The following is a 21,803-nucleotide window of genomic DNA, read 5'->3' as shown; positions in this document are numbered from 1 at the left end:
TCTCGCCACTAAGAAAAAGTGAGATCTCGATCGAGATGGCGATATCTCGGTCGAGATCTACCAAAAAATGGGTGTAATCTCAGTGGGTTTTAGGGCCCCGGTTGGGTTGAAACTTGGTATTTAGCCTATTTAAGGCCTTTTGAATTTGTGAGAAAATAACCCTAACTATGTTTTCTAAGTCGACCCTATGTGTAAAATCGAAATTCTGTGAAATGCAAGGTTAGACAACATGTAATGTAAAGATATTAAGTAATTCAGTTATCAACTATCAAGTATCAAATACATTAACATTACACATCAAGTATTCAAGTGATCAAACTATCAAAGAACTTAAATAGTTAAATGTCTTCAAAATTTTACAACCATAAGAGGTTTTAGACTTTTAGTAAGTCATAAATCATAATCCATAAGTTCACAATCACAATTCACAACTCACAAGTCACAAGACTGACAAGATCAAAAGAGTACAAGGGACAAGAGTAACAAGATTAGTAGATTACAACTTATAACTTACAAGACTATAAGAGTATCACTCAGCATTCTACATCAATTGATTCTGAATGGTGGCCACATATGACTCCTAAGTCAACCTATCACTGTAGTATGTCACATATCGGTTTATATGAAACTGATGTGTCCATGTCAGAATACTGGAGGAATAGCACTCTGGGATAATTGTCAATTGTGGGTGGGTGAAAGTGCCATTTTTCTTGTTGTTGTTCATATTGCTGTTGAGTATCTGGGTAGGGGTTTCTAAACTACTCAATTAACAACCCACCTTCACTCCCATATGTTTACTCTCCAGGTGCAGGGTTTTGAGGAATAGTATGACCTCCATAAGATTAATACCCACTGTAATCTGAGCCGGTGCTGTGATCCCCGTATTGGTACCCTAATGACTGCCAACTGTTTAAACTCTGCTGTTGTGAATCACTCTGACCATGGACTCCCTTTGTTGACGCTGACTTCCATCAGCAACACCACCAGCCTGACTGCCATGATTCGATGGCTGACTTCCACTTGGCCCTTTGGTATCATCGGCATCATCTAAACCCCCACTACTAGTTGTCACCTCAATTGTTTCAAGTCGACCAGGTGGCTCCACAAATGGTACAGTTGGTCCTTCTGATGCTGCTACAACAGCCTGACCCTCATCAGAAGACGATGTGCTCAGCCACAACATCTGGCCCATAGCAATAGCAATGGTAGGATCCGGCTGCCCTCCTGGCCCATCCAGCACTGGGCCACCTCGATCCCTAACCCACTGATATATGACATCATCTTCCTCATCTTCTGCGGGGGCTCGTGGAATATATCAGTCAACTCAATCGGTTCACGATTGTCGTTAACTATATCATCTTGTATGTGCCCTACTCATAATCTCATGTTGTAATGCACATACACTAAGTCCTCGAGCCTCTTACTCCCCCATCTATTCCGTACCTTATTATGGATGAGCGTGAAGGTGCTCCAGTTCCTCTCGCAACCAGAGGATGAACAAGTCTGTGAGAGTACTTTAATTGCTATGTCCCTGAGATTTGGCGGACTAGTTCCATATAGCATCTACCAGTCAGTTGCATAACCAAAAATAAGAATGCATTAGGCAAGTAAATCTTAATATTTATATAGCTTATCAGTTATCATCTACAGAGTTATAGATTTAATGACTTATAGTAATGGATTATTTACCAGGATCATTTTTTTGCCTAGTTGCAACTGCAGAAGGCTTTCCAAAACTCCCAGAGGCATCCTTGAACTCCCTGATCTGTACACCAATTCTTCAATTATTGTATTATGTATATGCTTAATGACTAATGCAAGAAGTTGAAGAAACAATTGAATAAGTTCTCACCTCTCCATTAATTGTCCATTGCATGACGGGATTTGACACAAGTTTTTCCACCACGTCTTGCACCGCATTCATCAACCTTACATGAAGCCCCAGATCATTCTTGTAATGGTACTTTGGGTTGAGGTAGTAAGCTTGCATTGTGGAAATAAAAAATTTGGTTAGTGATTTGGTTGTTTACTTGTTTATAAATTATAAGTTATAAGTTATAACTTATAACAAATTAAGAATGTAAATTAAAGTATACAATAAAAACTTAAAGACTTAAAAGTGACTCACCAGCCAAGTGCAAAGGATGCATCAAGTGCGCCTCCCATCTATTATTGATGATCCTCTCATAGGATTTGAAGGAGCTTGGGGCAGCAGCTCTAACCAACTCTTTCATTTGCTCGGGGGCAGCATATATGTGGGGCATTATGGGCTTCTTCTCCGAATCCACCATCCTTAAAACAAACACAATAGGCTCTATAATGCCCAGTGTCCTATTCAGCTGCCTCCAAAAGGAATCATCAGCAATGGTTTATTGGGCTAGTACTGCATCAGGATGGCTAGATCCATACCAACCAAACCACTCCTCACTTGCAAACATGTGTTGTAGACCCACCACTTTCTTTTGGAAGCTTTTCAGAGCTACATAGTTGGTGGCAAATCTAGTCAATCCAGGTCTGACTAGATCAGCCTTAGAGTGGTTCCTCATCATCTTCAGCACATAACCATGGTTATAATAAAATTACTTACCCTTCTAGCCCTCTCAACCACAGTATTGATTGACTTTCTTTTCCCCAAGTCCTTCAACATAAGATCAATCGAATGTGCTGCTCATGGTATCCAAAAGAGGTGGATCCAGCTGCTTTTCTTCTTCATCAACATTTCACCAGCTTTTTTGAAGTTTGCACCGTTATCTGTGACAATTTGGATAACATTCTTTGGCCCTACTTCGAGGACCACCTCCCTAAAAAACTTGTAAAGGTACTCAGCATCTTTGATTTTATCTGAGGCATCCACTGACTTAAGGAAGGATGTCTTTCCATTGTAGCTCGCCATGAAATTAATGATGGACTGTCTAGTAGGACCAATCCATCCATCAGCATCATAGTAACAACATATGTATTCATCCACCTCCTGCTTTACCTTTGGTAAATATTTATTCATTATTTCCCAAGCTGTCGAGCCTTTAACCCCTACACCTTCCCTAGCAATTGCATTGATCATCCCCTGATAGTATGGTGTTTTGACTACATTGGCTACAATGTTGTTGTAGATGAATTTGCTGATTGCCAACCTAGCTTCCTCCTCCCTACTGCCTTCTTTACCTCCAGCAAACACATATGGAATGCTTTTTTGATAGATGTCTTGATGCTTGAAGAGGGAGGGGTCTTGGTCAAATGTGGCATCATAATGTCTAGTCTTCCTCCTCCTTTCGATCGTCTCACTTCCATGAAAACTGTCTAGGTGGCATGGATGCCCCTAACCCCGAACCACCTGCTCCTATTGTTTGTTCATATTGCCTCACATTCTCAACATGTAAGGACTGTCTGTTAGCTTCCATTGCAGCCTTCATTTGTCTCCACTCGGCCCGTGACTTAACACCCATAACCCTCCTCCTCTCTTCATCGTCACTTGACTCCTCATCAACATCAAGAAAAGGTCTAGACAGCATTGTATCCTCAAATTCCCTTTGCTTTTGTGCCATCTCGTCCTTTTTTTGCTTCCCTCCCTTTAAAGTTGCTGCAATTGCTTTTTGCACTTCATAAGGAACCTTGGGACACTTGGAAACATCTTTGTAACCACCAGCCAAATGCTGCTTTAATCTGGTTGAACCACCAGAATTCAAAGTCTTGAGGCAATACTTGCATCGGGAATTTTTTCTTGTCGGCAGTCAATGGATCCCCATGTTGCCAAGCAATGTCCTGAGTCCCATTACCAGTGCCGCCACTCCCACTAGTTGTCATTTAAGATACAAATGTACAGCACTGAAAGTCTGAAATACATACATGAATGTTCCCAAATAATCATTAGAATAATTTTTAGATATATAAAAACAATTTATAAAACAACAAAACACACACTTTGTTGTAAGATAACATATATACAATGCTCAAACAAACATGTTTGTATTTTTAAAATAAACTACATGTTATGAGCATCATTTAAAAAAAAAAAAAAAGAGATAAATTTTTAATAACATATTATTTTTTATAATTATTTTATGTAAAAACAATAAAACACACACTTTGTTCTAAGATAACATATATACAATGCTCAAACAAACATATTTGTATTTTTAAAATAAACCACATAATATAGGCATCATTTAAAAAAATAGATAATTTTTAATAAATATTATTTTTCATAATTTTTTATTTAATTATTTAAATAAAAAAATCAAAATATGAATACATGGGACTGTAGCCCTCTACATGTAGTTTAACATAAGAGATAATCACATTCATATCATAAGTATTTTTTTATAATTTTTAATTTTAATTTTCTGTTGTTAATCCCCGATAATGGATTAGATCGCACCAATATAAATCCTTTTTATTCTAAGGCAAGGATTCAAGAATTATTTCGCCAACAGCAAGGAACTGTTCGTACATTCTTGCATAGAAATCAAAATAAGGAGTGCCAATCTTTGATAATTTTGTCATCATCCAATTATTCTCAATTGGGTCCCTTCAATGGTTTAAAATATCACAATGTGACAAAAGAATCAATTAAACATACATTATGTCAGATATCAAGCCAAATCTTTTCTGGTATCAAGGGGGACTCATATGATGAATAAGTGGAAATATTACCTTGTTAATTTCTGGCAATCTTTTTTTTTTTTTATGGTCTCAGCCGGGCAGGATCCATATAAACCAAAGACTATAGATGCAAGATATGGGAGGGGAGTGAATGCTTTCGTTTTTGGCATTTTGAATCTGTGAATCGTTAATGAACCCACCTCATTTGTCGACTCTATCTGATCTGATATTTCTATCAAGCATAAGTTCTATAACAAGGTTTCGAACCTATGCATCTATTCCCTTTTTTTTTTTTTTTTTTTTTTTTTTTTTTTTATTTCTAATTAATTGGTTAGTCCTTGGATCTAGAAATAATATAGAAATAGAATAAAGATCTCTTTCTCGAATGAAGAAATAATAAAATATTGTTTCCGGATATCTCAATTGGTCAAATTCCAAGCAATTGTATCCTTTCGAGAAATGCCCAAAAGAGTAATTAATATTATTTAGATTTTTATTTTGAGGCGCTTGGAGTAGTATTACTTACCAATCCCATTTTTAACGCCTTTTTGTTGGTATTGGTTCTTGTTTGTATATCCTTATTCTATATTCCATCGAAATCCCATTTTGTAGCTGCTGCACAACTCCTTATTTATGTGGGAGCTATAAATGTCTTAATCATATTCGTTGTGATGTTCATGAATGGTTTAGAATATTACAATGATTTCCATCTTTGGACCGTTGGGGATGGGGTCACATCACTGGTTTGTACAAGTGTTTTTGTTTCACTAATTACTACTATCCTAAACACACCATGGTACGGGGTTATTTGGACTACAAGATCAACCCAGATTATAGAACAGGATTTGATAAGTAATAGTCAACAAATTGGGATTCATTTATCAACCAATTTTTTGCAGTTGTCATTGATCAAGAAGGAAATCGAAAAGGAACTCGAGTCTTTGGTGCAATTGCTCGGGAGTTGAGACGGTTGAATTTTACTAAAATAGTTTCATTAGCTTCTGAGGTCTTATAAATACTAATAAAGGACACCATGATCCTATATGATCATATAAAATGATATTCTGATCTAGTAATATAATATCATAACAAAAATTCAAAAAAAAAATAATAATAATAACAGAAAATTAAATTTTTTTCCATGAAAGTGTAAATCAAAGCTTGATCATCAATATATATTTATACCACACTCACACACCCATTGTAAAACCTTTGATTTTGAAAAAAATTCAAATTTGGGGGAAAATCTTACCTTTGTTGAAGATCACTTGAAATAGGCTTGAATCACTTGAAATATGCTTGAATCTGTTCTTGTAGATGTGTTGATGATGCTTTGAAGTTGAATCCCCAACAAATTCCGGCCAAAAAATGACTTTTCCGGCAAAACATGGCCTTGTAGCGAGAGAGAGGCGAGATATGCCTCTGTCGAGCGAGACAGGGGCCTTTTAAACAGCCTAAACAGGTGGAAAAACCACCTTAAGCGAGATCTCGCGAGATCTCCCACCATGCTCTGCAATTCTCCAAAACCAAAAAACCTTTTTTTTTTTGCTAGAGTATGCTCCCTTTTTATAAAGTGATTTCCTAAATTATATGGGATATGATTCCTGACGTAGTTTGAATCAAACTCAGAGTTCCTAATTTGACTGAACCACAAAATTCGTTTGTCTATGTGGCATACAAATCGCATTACTTCGAGAGCTCAAATGCACAATCTCACTGTTGGATTTAAAGATAAAAAAGTCATGAAGCTCCTGTCCAAAAATCAGCCCGATTGGACGTCGAATGACCATTTGATGAGGGACTTGATCGAAACTGGACAAGGCACACCCAAAAACGGGAATCCTTATTGTTGAAGGAGTCAAAGTAGTAAAATGATTCACTGCAAACATAGATAAATTTGAATTAGTATTTACCAGGATAAATATAAATTACCAAAATTACTTATATTTGGCTGGTGCATCTAATGCTCATTTGCATGCGATATTAGAGTAAAATGATACAAAACGAATGCGAAAACATGAAAATGTATCCAATTTATTACTCAAAATAATATGCATTAAAAAAAAAATAAAAAAAATCCTTATCAAATAGCTGCTGATGTGGGAAACAAACAAGGAATATGGTCCATCATTTCTTCCTCTAGGGATAAAAGAAGAACTCGAGCAAGAAAAAAAATTCGATGAATCCAGGAAAAGCTGCTAAAGCAACTCTGTTCAGCTTGAGACCACCTCTCCCTCTTATGGAATTATGTAAGATTTCTAAAAGAATTCTTTTGATTTATTAATATGCTCCAAAACAAAGGTTACCAAATCCTAGATCTTGCCTTATCCCTCTTTAAAGGATTCTGATGAATTCATAGTTTTCTAATTTTCAGATTATTTGAAAGTGTTTCTTCCCTTACTAATAGAGACATTGATTGAATTTTACATAGGCTGCTATATACCTTTTTGTCTTATTCAAAGGAATTTAATTGCAGCCACATGCTTTTTACAGGCTAGGAATTGATGAAGAACTTGTGGCCTTACTTGGTCAGCATTCACCGGTATGTAAGTTATGATTGTCTCCTTGATGTTGTTCAATGTTCATATTGTATATTATTGTAGTGAGCCTGGGCTGCTCCATCCCATATTTCACAATAGAGAACCAAAGTCTGCTCTTTAATGTATCTGTACGTGAGTTGAACCTGTCTCCTGTTAATGTTGAAGCACTCAAGTGCTCTATCTTCATGATAGCTGAAGTGCCTTAATTGGTTTGGGTGATGGATTGTGACGAAGATAAATCTTTTTTTTTCCTCTCTAGTCAAAGTGATGTAGAGAAATCACCTAAACGAGATAATCTTTGGATTGCATTATGTATATGTTGGCCTTTGATCTCATGTGTCTTTATTAGGGGCCCATGATATAGGTATTGTCTAGGCATAGACGCCCCTTATACTTAGGTGATATTACTATTGCACCCACCTTTATTGAATTACTAACAGCTGATGATACTATTAGATATGTATGTAGAATGACAATTATGGGCTATACTAAAGCACTATGAAGCAAAGTACTATTCTACCCTTGCTGTCATCTTCAATGTGAAACCTCACAAAACTCCACCGCCAAGACCACCACTAGTGTTGCTGCTTCCTCTTCACTATCACCATGGTGGTCAGCACATTGCTTAGGCATTGCTTAAGCATCTAGGCTTATTTATAGGGGTCAAAGTGGGTACCATCTTGTTGTAGGGTACCCTTATAGGGGTGTCAATGGCTCCGGTTTGGTTGGGCTTGCCTAAACTTTAGCCCTACTCCATGGACCTAAACCGTAAACCCAAACCCTACCTAGCCCTGCCAGGGCCTAAGAATCCCCAACCCAAACCTACCTTCTTAAGGTTTTTCCAAGCCCATCCTGCCCTTACATGTCCTAATAGGGTTGGTAGGGTCGGGTTGGCCCTAGTTGACCCTGACCTCTAAGCAAGCTTTTTATCCTTTATTAATTTAAGAGCGTCAATTTAACACATGGACACTCTTATTTAGAAGCACTGGATTTTGAATATGCTTATTCCAACCCATTAAATGGTGTTCCTGTAGATTGCAGATTTCAAGGTTGGAATGCCCATGAGGAGTGCCACCAACCTGATATGATGTCAACAAGACATCATACGACATGAACTTAACATGGTATATATACTCATGACAAGCATGTTGCGTGATTTATATCCCAATCTATAAGACAAAAGTCATGACATTAAACATAAATTTAAACTTAACATATATGTTTTTAGTTTGTGTTCGGAGAATCGGGCACCAGTCCAGGTTCAGGGTTCCATAATATAAAAATAGCAAAAGAAAGTCTTTGACCTGGATTCACGATTCTCAAATATGCAGCGGAAAGTTGGATCGAATCCTCAAAATCGTTGCTTCGCAAAATCTGATACCAGATGATTCTCGATCACAAGGAAGGAGAATATATTCTACAACCCAAGTACCATTGTGAATGTGCAGTCCAATAGAGAGATGGAGTCAAGAGTGAGAGAGAGAGATACACAGGCTTCCACGCTTTTCCTTTCTTGCATTCCAAGAGAAAGCCGATACGCACACAAGAGAGAGGGAGGGTGGTAACTATTTATCCTCTTGTAACTGCCCACTTACAAAATGACCCAATTGCCCTTGGGCATAAACGATAATTCCCAACATCTCCCACTTGCACAAGGGCAAGTGTCATTCTCTCTAAAAATGTGTCGCAGACACTTGCATATATATCCTAGATACACATCTCATGATCTCTTCCCTTTGTATCCCAAATACATGGACCACTTATATCCCAAACACCAAACCATCCACAAATCATACTACTAAATGGGTCGTGCAACCGCCGATATACCTACACTCGGGAGCCTCAAACTAGAAACCCTCCCAAGCAGGCCAGAATGGTGGCATCACCCAAAAACACAACAAAAAATGCATCAGTATACCATAGTGTCCTAGGTTTATTCAAACTCCCTAGACAAAAGGTTTCTTGATGATGTAACCTAGGATTTAGGGTTAGCTTCCAGGATCTTCTACAGTAGAGCAAGCACTCAACTAGCATTTCTTGGAGAGTTTCAGCTAGGATTTTAGAGGTCAGTAAGCTGCTGGGAATGTTAATTCAGATCTGAAATTCTATAAGATCTCAAATTTCAAAATTCTAAAGTTTCAAATCTTAGGTTGACTGGAATTCAGCTAGGGTTTAGGGTTGAGGAATGGGTGGCTATCCTGCACATCAGAACTCTAATGCTACTAACCTGCAGTTCAGAAACAGATTCAGAGATGTAGTGGCTGAAGTATGGAGTTTAGGACTTTCTGCAGATTCTGCTTCACGAAGAAGATGAATTGCATTTTTTTTTCAAGTAGTCCAGAAACAGGGCAGTTTTTGGGTAACAATGTTAGGACTATGATCTATAAGTTTGTGTGATTCTGATGAGGGTAAAAGGGGTTCAAACAAGGCTGGGTTGAAGGTTTCCTAGTGGGAGTAGCAAGTGGAGCCATGGACAAGGAAAGGGTGGAAGGGATTCTAGGGTTTGAGGAAGGGCTGGGTCTTGTGATGAAGGGGAAGGGGTAGGAACTAGATGCGATTGGGTTTGGGGGGTCTTTAGGGTTCAGCTAAGGGGAAGGTGCTGTAACTTACTTGGAAACTTGAATAAAGCTGCTACTGTTGTTTGAATGCTGGAAGTAAGAAGAACAACTTGAAAATTACAGAAAACACTAGCTTTACCCAGCTGCAGGTCACCCTCCCAGGGATCCCACGACTTCTCTCAAGTCTTTCTTCAACTTATTGTTTTCTTTAACTCAAAACTGAGAATTACAATGCAGAAAGAGGCTATTTATAGCACAAAATTAAGGAGACTGACTCAAATTGGGTTCTCCTTACAGATGAGATCCAATTGCAACTCAAACTGGACTCTAAAATTAAGGAACCTTGTCCTAAAAACTCAACTCTAACTGAAATGGACTGTAATTCTTAAACTACTAACTCAAATAGAAAAATAAAGATAAATCTTTGACCCTTGGATTGAGGGGATTCTATTAAGACCCATATTCAGCCCCAAAAGGGGGCGTAAAAATGACAAAAATACCCCTAGGGTATTCGGCCAGCTTTGAATGTCTTATTTGATTTAATTTTTGGGCCCAATTTCAAGGGGCCAGCCCAAGATACATCACTCGATCCCTCTGATAGATCACTTTCTTGTCCTTAAAATGCTTGCTACTGTAACTACTATAGCTGGTGCTAGCGTGGTGGGAGATCTCGCGAGATATCTCGTTTTTTCACCTTGGCGAGACGAGATGGAGGACGAGATCAGAGAGTTGGGATATCTTGCTCGAGATCTCACCATATCTCGCCTTGGATCTCGCTAGAACTCTCAATTTTTACCTTTTTTTGTAGATTTTGATTGAATTTTCACTTGCAACTACTCTTAGCACATCTACAACAAGGAAGATCAATTATTCTCTACTTGTCTTATGAATTTATGATTTAATGACTTATATAGAACTTCTAATGGTTGTATAATTATTTTATTCTTGAAAATTGAGATTGTGATACTCATATGGATGGAATCTTGATAACATTTAAATTATTTGATGCATTTGATATACTTGCTTTTCATTTATATGCTCTTAAAGGTTCTATATTACATGTTGTATAACATTGCATTCCCTAATCCTACTACATTTCAGTTTCACACTATGGGTAGACTTAGAAATCATACATAGGGTTGTTTCTAACAAATCCAAGGCCACCAACGTGTTCAAAAGGCCTTAAATAAGCTAAATACCAAGTTTCAACCCAATTGGGACCCTAAAACCCACCGAGTTGACGCAAAAAAATTGTATATCTCGACCGAGATCTCTCTTTTTCAAGGTGGCGAGATCGCTCGAGAGAGCGAGGTCTTCTACCATGGGTGCCAGCAAACACTTTTTAGAATCAAACCTTCCTTTTTCCCTAGATCACCACTACATTTGGGATTGACTGCTTTCCTAGTGATGCCTCTTTAGATTGATTCAATCATGACCACAAGTTAACATCCGAAAGTAGCCACATCAAACCCCTTGTTACATGATACGTCAAAAGTCACTAAGCACATTAATGGACCACAAAGTCCAAGACTCACACAATGAAGGAGCAAAGATCCATTCTCTCATCTCCCAATGGTCGCAAAGCACACGTAGTATGACACACGTGCTATGGTGGAACACTCTATATACTATGGAATGTATGTCTCTCCCAACCACCATAGGGGTTATTGTCTAGTTGCACCACTTGCGCTTAACCCGAGTTCCTTTATTATCGCTACCCCAATACCCCATAAAGTACTCGCACCTTGGCTTCTATAGGCTACATAAATAGTGGGAACATTCATGTCGATTCTCTTTACCATAGCGAATCTCATCTCAATTCCAAAATGAAGGCGACATCTAAATTATTAATCGACTTTGGTCCTCTACACAAAGTCATTCACAATCCATCTCATCTCCGCTGGCTTCTAAAGTGCCAGAGGCGGATGCTTGTGTGGGTAAGCCATTCTCATGCTTATTGACATATCAAGTTTTATGTTAAACAACACAATCATAAAGAAAGGAAAAATAAGGCTGGATAGAACTCATATACTCTAAAATAAGAAAGTTCCAATATAAGTACATATCACAATCTACACAAGCCGAAGAACTTAACATAAGAGACAAAAACATCTTGGGCTGGAGGTTTCTCTGACAAGATGATATATCACTTATATAAGTTTGGTCTTACCATGATATTGGGGGTCCTTGACATAACCAAGAGTTGCCATGCTATCACAGAAGACTAAAACTGGCTCTTTGGATGTCAACACAAGCTCAGTATGTCGTAGGAACCTCCTTAACCAAATAGCCTCTTGTACTACAGTAGAACATGCCACATACTCATAGTTGTCACGGCGACGAGGTGATGCAAGGCGGTTTAGGCTAATTGAGGCGATGAGTCGACGAGGCACCCTCCGAGGCGCTTTTGAGGTGGTTGAGGCGTTTTAAGTGAAATTTTTAGTGTACATCTCATTCACTCTAAATCTATCATATCTTATATAATAATAAAAAAAACTAATATTAGATTACCTCAAGTCATCCAACATACTACAAACCACACATAATAGATCTTAAATAAAAAGTCGTGAGACGAAAGGAAGAGAAGAAGTTGTTTGTCGCTGGCCACTGCTTGCCGGAGTGTCATCGTGGGAATGGAAGAGAAGAAGAGAGGAAGAGAGAAAGAGATTAGGGATTAGAGTGAGAGTGTGAAACTTAAGTCAAGAACTTATTCTCTTTCGATTTTGTTTGTTTTTATTTTTATTTCAACATTTGATCACATGTAGCGTCATTATACATATGCATATAGGTTCAAACAATAGATACTTTACAATCGGAATCTAATAAGTATTTCAATATATGCCTTCGATTAGGCATCTTTCTCATTATTTAAAAAAGAAAAAAAAAGTGGACACCTTATTGCCTAAAAATAAGGCGACTCCAGTTTGAGGCGTTCCGAAGGAGCCCAGACGCCGAGGCGACGCCTTGACAACTATGCACATACTGTGCTTACATGGTCAAGAGTGCTATACAAGTTTGCTTCTTGCTACACCATGAAATGACTCCATTATTTGGTAAGAAAGCATATCCAGAGGTTGATTTGCGCTGGTCAATGTCTCCGGCCTAGATGGCATCGTTATAGCCAACCAATTGCAAATTTGGTCCTTGTTAACACAACATGTAGTTACTCGTTCATCTGAGACATCTCAATATCCTCTTAACTGGTTGCCAATGCTCTATGCTCTGGTTTAATTGATACCAACTAACCAAACCCACTACATAGTAAATGTCTAGTCTAGTACACTCAATAGCATACATCAGACTACTGATAGCATTGGAATATAGGACTCTTTCCATTTTTGCTTTCTCCACAGGACTATCTGTCGGTTTGCAATTGTGCATTTGGTATCTCTTCAAATTATTGTCTATATAGGTCTCTTAAGATAAACCCAGTAATATCTTTTGCCTATCTCTGAGAATCTTGACACCGGGCAGATGATCTCTTAATATAAACATAGGGATCTTCCTCAAGCATGCAAAAACCATTTTTTTAAATAGCTTGGTGAAAGAAAATATTCCACTATCTAGATACTTGCTTTAAACCATATATGGACCTTTTAAGCCTGAAAATTTTGCGCTCTAGTCCTTTGAAGCCCGTTGGCTTCAAAACCTTAAGGTTGATCCATTAGATATCTTCCTCAAGTTCTTCATTGAGAAAAGTAGTTGTTACATCCATTTGGTAAAACTTTAAGTCCATTTGAGCAACAATGGCTAATATAAGGCGGATAGAGGCAAACCTGACCACAAAGGAAAAAGTTTCCTCATAATCCACGTCCTCCCTTAAAGTGTAACCCTTAGCTACCAAACGAGCCTTAAATCTCTCAATAGATCCATCCACTTTCCTTTTGCTTTTGAGAACCCATTTGTTCCCAATAGCCTTTCGGCTAAGCCGTAAGTCAACTCTTATTGACGCTAACTCCTCCTTTATAGCTTTCAGCCTTTCTTTAAAGCTCGTTCCCACGAGATCTTCCTGTAAGCACTTCGGTTCTTGCTCATCAACTGGAGTCATCTCAATTCCCTCGCAGTCGACTTCATTCGGAGCTACCATGAAGGCCCCTTCCTTAATGTTGAAGCGTCGATGAGTAACTAGTTTGCACTCATTGCAGCACAAGTGCAAGTCACATTGCTCACCCTCTAAGGGAGATATCATATCAGTACTCCCACTAGGATCTTCTAGATGAACGACAAGCACACTATCAAAATCTGCATCCCTAGATTGACGAGATCACTATCTTATGTTTCAAAGAATTCCAAATGATTCTTTATTAACACCTACAAGAGATGGAAAATCATTTTCCAAGAATGTCGTGTCCTTAAACTTAAGTTCCATTTCTCTCTTATTCTCATCTAATCCAATAAAGATATGACCCTCGGAGTGTCAGAGTATCTCATAAATGTACACTTTCTCCCTAGGGGTTCAAGCTTTCCATATTGGTGAGAGGTAGAGTGAACATATGTTGCGCATCCCCATGCATGCATATGACTCAAATCCGGTTTCCTTCCAATCCATAACTCATATGGCGTAGAAGGAATTGATTTAGTTGTAACTCTATTAAGGATATAAAATGCAGTTAGCAAAGCATCTCCCTAGTAAGAGATCGGTAAGTTTGCTTATGTCATACGGATTTAGATATGTCTAGCAACATTTTATTCCTCCTCTCAACAACTCCATTTTGCTGTGGAGTGCCTAGAATAGTAAGTTGCCTAGATATCCCTCTTTCATCACACAACTCTTTGAACATATTGGAGAGGTACTCCCGACCTCTATCCATTCTAAGAGTTTTAATCATTTTATCTAATTGATTCTCAATCAAGCTCATAAACTTCTTAAAGCATTCTAGAGCTTATGATTTGTGAGAAATAATATAAATTTGACCATAACACATAAAGTCATTTATAAATCTGATGAAATAAGCTTGTCCCTTCCTAGTACGCACATTCCTAAGTCCACAAAATCGTAATGGACAAGCTCTAAAGGAAAAGTGGCTCTCAAAGCCTTTTTAAACGGTTTTTCTTGTTGCTTTTTTAGCTAGACATGATTCACAGGTTGGCAACTCAGATAGGGGAGCTTAGCCCAATAAGCCCTCCCTTGCCAATCGATTCATCCAATCTAGGCCAATATGCCCTCCTAGTCTAGCATGCCACGTAATGGAATCAATATTCAATACACTTAGCACACAAAAGCACTACTAAAATTAGATAAATCGTCCATAATATCCAATATGATAAAAACATTTTGAAGAAAACCACTACCATAAACAGTATCACCTATATACAAAACTATGGAATTGTTCTAAAAAACAATCCTAAAACCATGTCTAAGAAGCATAGTAACGGAAACCTAACTTTGCAATATATCTGGAGCATACAACACATTATGGAGCACCAATGTCCGGCCACCCTGTAGAACTAATTTGCACATGTTAATGCCAAAGACGGAGATACTGGTGGTGTTCTCCATGCTTATTCTTCTGCTGCTTTGGAATGCGACAATATTCCACAAACTCAAACATTCCCTCGTTATGTGCTCGGTTGCACATGAATCAACATTCCACAAAAGAGTTAACTCAGCTAATATCGTAGTGCTTGTAACATAAGTTAAAGGATAACACGAACTATATACCTTCTACTCAGTGCAATTCAACAATTGAGCAAATCGCTTATAATTTGTTCTTGCCACCTCTAGTCCATCTAGAACGTTTGGGGCCACCCTTGTCGCCTTGCTTGGGTTGTTGAGCTTTATCCTTCTTGCTCTTAAAAACCCGCACCTTTGCTAGTGCTAGCTTCAGCAAAAAAAATACTTAAATGTGAGGGGTATCAACCAACATGCGATCCTCCTCCAGCTCAAAGTGTTTGACAGCTTGGTTAAACGTCTTAGCATTATCCGCATGAGTCAAGAAAACCTTCATATGCTCCTAAGACTTGGACAATGACCTGACGACCGCTGAGACTTGCTCTTCATCGATCTTTTGGCACTCATATGCACTCAACTCACTTATCATGTTAGACATTGCGGTTATATGTTGCCTCATGGTATGACCCTGGCGCATCTTATGACCATCAAAAGTGAGTCAAGGTAGTGCCCCCTTATAGTGGAAGTCTTTCTATATTGGAACTTAATGGCCTCCCATAGGGACTTTGCAGTCCACTACTTCTCAAACCAAAGCATTAGGTCATCCCTTATGGAGCTCAGTATCGTGATATGAGCTACCCAATCCTTTCTCTTCTAAGGATTATAGGCTTCAAGGTACCTGTGATGTTGTGTAAAGCTACCTTCCTGAAGTAGAGACATAGTGTTGTTTATGGCTTCCAGCATGTTCTGCTCTTCCAAGGGATATTGCATGTTACAATGCCAATGGTCATAATTCATCTCATTAAGCTTATCTCCTTTAGTGAGATCAACGAAAATACTCTTTGTAGCAACCATATCAACTAGAGACAAGTAAACAAGAATAAGTTCTAGCATAAAACATAAGCAACAAGAAAATCACACTAACATGGTTAGCCTATAGAATAAGCATTTGAACCAAAAGAAATGCCAAAACATCCAATCCAATTCTTATGCAAATCCCATATAGGTTCTCCACAATAGTTTCATTTCGTACTAGAAGCATGATTTCACTATTAAAAGACCCAAAAAAAAAAAAGAATAAATTATGTTACATAAGCCTACGAACTAAAAAATGCAAACTCCCGCTTATGCGCACACTATAGGGTGGCTCACAAAGAACAGTTCTACCCTAGTAGCTCTCACTCGGCCTATTAGGCTTCTGATGCCCAGATGTCACTCAGGCTGTCAGGCTTCTATTCACTCAAATTGTATGGCTTTTATGTCCAAACAGATAACCGTCTGCACTAAACAATTTGCCGTCTCCTAGATGAAGTACTCCATCTCTTCAAATGGATCAGTCCATCTGAGCCTCTATGACACACACCTACTTATAGGGTGTGCCGTCTGGGCTTAGACGATACTCCGTCACTAGATGGTGCACCGTCAGCTATGAGATGGCGCACCATCTGGATGGAAATCTCTGTTTCGTCTTTCCCAAAAATGGATCCGCAGAGTCCACACAAGATAGGATACTCAATTCTCATTATTTAGGACATCAAATCCACATGAAAGACTCCCCAAAAAAAATTATAAATAATTTATTTCATGTACTAAGAGATCTAATGCACATTAAAAACCCTACTGATTTCTTCTATAATGATGGTTGAATGAAATTTCACAGAACAAAAACAAATTATCCACTCATTCGTACAAAACAAATATAATGGATCATGCATTCACTAGTTAACTGTCTAGGGTTCTGTATCCCATTGGATCCATCGATTAACAACCATTAACAGAAAACCAAATAGAAAAAAGATTCAAGAGCAACAAAAAACTTGGTGCTCTAATGCCAATGTTGCGAGAATCGGGCAACAATAATTCCGGGTTCAGGGTTCCATAATATGACAATTGTAAAAGAAGGAATCTGATCGAACCCTCAAAATCATCGCTCTACAAAATCTGACATTGAATGATTCTCGATCATAAGGAAGGAGAATATATTTCACAACCCAAGTACCGTTGTGAATGTGTGGTCCAACAGAGGGATCGAGTCAAGAGTGAGAGAGAGAGAGAGCTACACAAGCTTTTGCGTTTTTCTTTTCTTGCATTCCAAGAGATGGCCATCGCACACACCCATGCACACACGAGAGATAGGAAGGGGCAGTTACCTATTTATCCTCTTGTAACTGCCCACTTACAAAATGACCCAATTGCCCTTTGGGCATAAATGATAATTCCCAACAGTTTAATTCAATCAACACAGGGCACATAGGGCCAGGCTGCCTGAGGGCTAAACTCAAACCCTATCCAGCCTTGCTAATGCCAGTTAATTTGTTCATAGAGTTGTGACACCCTTAGTGCTTTGCACTGCTTTAGTTAGTAATGGATCACGTTTTGGCACGCACTTGTACCAAATATCATTTATTCATAAATAGGAATACCCCCTGTTTGAATCTGACAAGAATAGGAAAAAAAATAATAGAAGTCAACCCCTATTTCAAGAACAATAAACTGGAGTTTTGGCCGTAATTGAAAATTTCAACTTCTAATGCTCTTTATGAGTTTATCTTATTCCATAAATTTTGAATTGTATAAAATGTGGCTAGTAGTCATAGTGCTTTAATTTATTAATTTGGCTTGTTATTTAAAAAGAATATTTGTTCAGATCAATTATGATAGTATTCACGTACACCAAATAAGTTTTGCTTGGTACATGACTCCTTCAATACGTATCTGATTAAGCACTCTTGGATTTGTTGGAGTGTTTGTCTTGTCCTCTACCTAATACAAAGTCAAATGTAAATTTAAAACCATTTAACTACTCATGTTTCTTAGGCTCTCTTTGGAATAATTTATATTTATGTTTATGACCTATTAATGAATAATTGATTATGATAATAGGTTATGAATTATAAATAATAATCGTTTGGTTACTAGTAGATATAATAGATTAAATAACGAAAAATAGGTTTGGTATGTTAATTATGCAGATTGTAGTATATATGTATATTTTTCAAACAAATACAAATATATTTGTAGAAAGACAATATTGTATAGAAAATGCAATAATATACAGAAAAGGGAAAAATAGAATTAGAGGATTGATTAAATCCAATATCATGTGGATCCTAATTGCTTAAAGTAATAAGAATTATCAATAGAAAGGAATATATAGGAGCATTTGAGTTTGAGGATTTCCAAAGAGATAAACAAACTCAAGAAATATAGAGTTTCGCTTTCTTTTTTTCCTGCATCTGATTTTTGTCCTTTTTGTAGCATTTAATTCATTATATTTTTTTTGGGGGTAAGAGAGAGAGAAAGATTTGGAAGCAAGAGATGGGAGAGTACATTTTGGTAAGTTCGAAAAAAACTAGGAGATAGAACTCCATCTATTTTGTGCACAAATTTGAACAAATGTTATAAAATTATGAGAAAATACATTTTTACCCTTAATTTTGTAGTGTACAACATACCCTCAGCCCCTTCCCAATCTCCTTTCCTATCTCCCTAGCACTCACAAGCATCCCCAACCCCTTTCCCTTTCCCAATGATAGCAGCAACACCCCTCCCCTCTTAATTCCCTAATTCCCACCACATTACCTCCCCTTTTCTTTCTAATTGCATTGCACCTTAACCCTTACCCCATCTGTACTGTTATTTTCCCTTAAAGACCAAACCTAGCACTTAGAAAATTTCCTGCACTTCATCTTCTTCATTAAAATTTTGCAATCCATCTTCAACTTCTAGACCTAAACCCTAGTTCAACATAAACCCAAATTACACTCCAAAACCACTTGGGATTAGCATTTCCTATACCTACCTTACTTCCCCTTCAAGTCCAAACCCTAGTTGACTTCCATAAGAGTCCTAGTCCAAGTAAGAAGTTTCAAACCAACCCAAACCCTTTAGAAATAAACTTAATTATAAATGACAACAACTGCCCCCTTTCCTAGCCCAAACAAAACCCTGCAACCCTATTTCTAAGCCCTAACTTATAAATCCTATCCTGAAAATATAAACAGTGGCAACTGAACCCTTGACCCCAAATTAGCCCTAAAATTCTCTAAACCTAACCCTAGACCTAAACCTAAACCCAGATTTGAAATCCAAGTTACTGCAAGATTTAAGCTTCAAAAACTTAAGTTCCTTAACCCTAAGCCTGGCCGAACTCTTCTAGGCCTCTACTGACTCTTGTAAACCTTTAAGTTTCCAAGAATGCTTCAATCAAATGCACCTGCAGGTGTGGAAGACTGCTGGTTCTCAAGAGAGTGGATCCTGGAGTGAACCTAATTCTAGGGCATAATTCAACAAACTAAACCTCAGAATTTGGTTCACATCCACAAAGTCTAATTCCTTATCCTTGGTCATCTTGCACATAGAAGTTATATCTTTGACAAATTCTTTATATGTTACATCTAAATGCTTAACACTGTTATATTTTGCAGAGCAAATTAAACATATATCCCCAAACTTGTCAAAAGTTATGAGTAGTACCCCTGAAACTTAGTTTTGTGGTTAAATAATGATGTCATGACTAATCAAGCATCCAAAATACCCAATTTAGATATTTGGACAATACCAATTTTATTTTTTGATAAAATCAACTTTTTTTTCTTTTCCCCCTCAAAGGAGAAGCCAGATTGGTCAAAATGAGAACCTGATGTATACTTGTACTTCTCTGGTTCGATGTTTCTTATGTTATTGCTGATGCCTGATGGTGATGCAGCCGTGGGAGGATGGGTTCTCCTCAGACTTCCTTCTTCTTCTTCTTCTTCTTCTTCTTCTTTCTTCTTCTTTTTTTTTTTTTTTTCAATCTTCGTATTTTTACACAGAGAATGATGGAAATAATTTTGTAATGGCTGTTTAAAACATGGGAGATTTTCTGATTGCTGAGATGCAGAAGTGTTTGCCAGAAGATCATAAGTGTAAACAGATAGGAAAGGGAAAATCCAAACTTGCAGTCTAAATCTGAAATCTCACTGAAAAATCAGCTCATGTAAAACAAGTTAAATACATATTGGGGATGGAAATTGTAACCTTAATTTTTGGAGGACTAAGAATTGAAAGAAGAAACAGAGAGATTGATACTAACCAACTATAATTATGAACCAAATGAATAGCTTGTAGAGCTGAATGTTAAATTAAGTCAGTAGGAAACCCTGATTGCTAGGATATGGTCTTGGGAGCGCAGTAAATGATCCAGAAGAAGCCATTTCAACTTGGGTTCTAAGTATAAGAGAATTATGTGCAAGTGTTTTTAGGTCATTTCAAGTCGTATTAAGAGATTTAAGGGTATTATGGTCTTTCCAGGTTCAAAACTAATGCTGTTAGCTTTCCATGGTGTAATTAAACTTTGGCAAGTCTAAGGAGCATGTGTAATTTGCTCTATTTTATACGCTGAAGAAATTTATTCATTCTACTTTGCTTTCAGATTCCAGTGACTTATGCTGGTGGTGTTATAACAATGGATGATCTAGAAAAGATAAAGGTGGCAGGGATGAGACGGGTGGATGTTACTGTCGGTAGTTCCTTGGATATTTTTGGTGGCAACTTGGCTTACAAAGATGTCGTCACTTGGCACAAAAAGCAGCAGACCTTGAAAGTTTAGCGGGGTGTATGAATGCATGCACCCAACAGCCATGAAGAGTGTTTTGAGGCTTGAGAGATCCTTGGATGTGCCACGGCACTGTTCTACTTCAAATACCTGCCAATGCACTCAGTCGAACAACCTATGCACTCATAACAGACTTATATAGCTCCCAGATCTGGTCTATCTTCCTCGTTTTTCTCAGGAGAAACAAGTTGCAGTTTCATTTGTCCAAGCTTTCTTTATCTTTTGGAAACAGTGAAAAGCTTAAGATTATTGAATAATTTGGCTACTAAAAACGGTCTTAACCTATTACTCTTTAACTGAAGTGCTCGTCAGTTTCAGCTTAGCATGCAGGTGTTAAGGCATCTATTTCTCAGTGTTTTTCTCATAGCCTGTCAGTAAGGCTTATTTGGGCGCACCCATTCTTAGAGAAGGGATACCTTGAAACAAATAAAGCTGTTGACTGTAGCAATTTGCCCACTTCTCCCAAATTCTCAATTTTGTTATCTTTCTGAATCATTGGCGAAAGGTTTGGTGAATAATTTATCATGTGGCAGGTGGTGATCACTTCTATTGAGTGTCAATTGGTTCTTTTAATTGGAAGTGTATAATTGGTATTTCACATGGCTACGGGGGATGCAACAACTTTCGGAATAACCACACTTCTCAAACGATCATTGGTTGGGTGCAAATTTTGCCCTAATTGTCACTACCCTAATACCTAGGGCCACGTGGAGTCTATAAAACCTATACCCTGTTAGGGTTTGTGATAGTTGGAAAATATCCTTGTACATGAACGTATATTAGACACCGAGTAATGTGATAACAAAAAATTTGTGGCTAAATAAATTTATAAATTAGACTTGATGGCATTTCATCAAATTTCACTAGGAGAAAACATACACAAGATTCTAGGAAGAAGA

The 21,803-nt window shown here is 37.8% G+C and overlaps 1 protein-coding gene across 3 annotated transcripts in view; it reads left to right on the top strand.

Moving 5' to 3' along the window:
* Positions 1–21,483, top strand: part of APG10 (Aldolase-type TIM barrel family protein) — a 75,587-nt gene extending 54,104 nt beyond the window's left edge. The window contains exons 8-9 of one of the 3 annotated variants that reach the window (XM_089144537.1): positions 7,093–7,141; positions 20,722–21,483. In XM_089144537.1, the coding sequence (XP_089000663.1) occupies positions 7,093–7,141; positions 20,722–20,898 (226 nt within the window). In that variant the 3' untranslated portion in view covers positions 20,899–21,483. The remainder of the gene's footprint in view (positions 1–7,092; positions 7,142–20,721) is intronic. The other 2 variants (XM_089144536.1, XM_089144535.1) reach the window with 2 other exon arrangements.
* The last annotated feature ends 320 nt before the right edge of the window (positions 21,484–21,803 follow it).

This window comes from Hakea prostrata, chromosome 2 (genome assembly GCF_041222555.1).
Source record: "Hakea prostrata isolate BN-2017 chromosome 2, UWA_Hpros_2, whole genome shotgun sequence".
Lineage (NCBI taxonomy): Eukaryota > Viridiplantae > Streptophyta > Magnoliopsida > Proteales > Proteaceae > Hakea > Hakea prostrata.
Note: the sequence above shows the minus strand (reverse complement) of the source record. Positions and strands in the feature narration are given on the sequence as shown.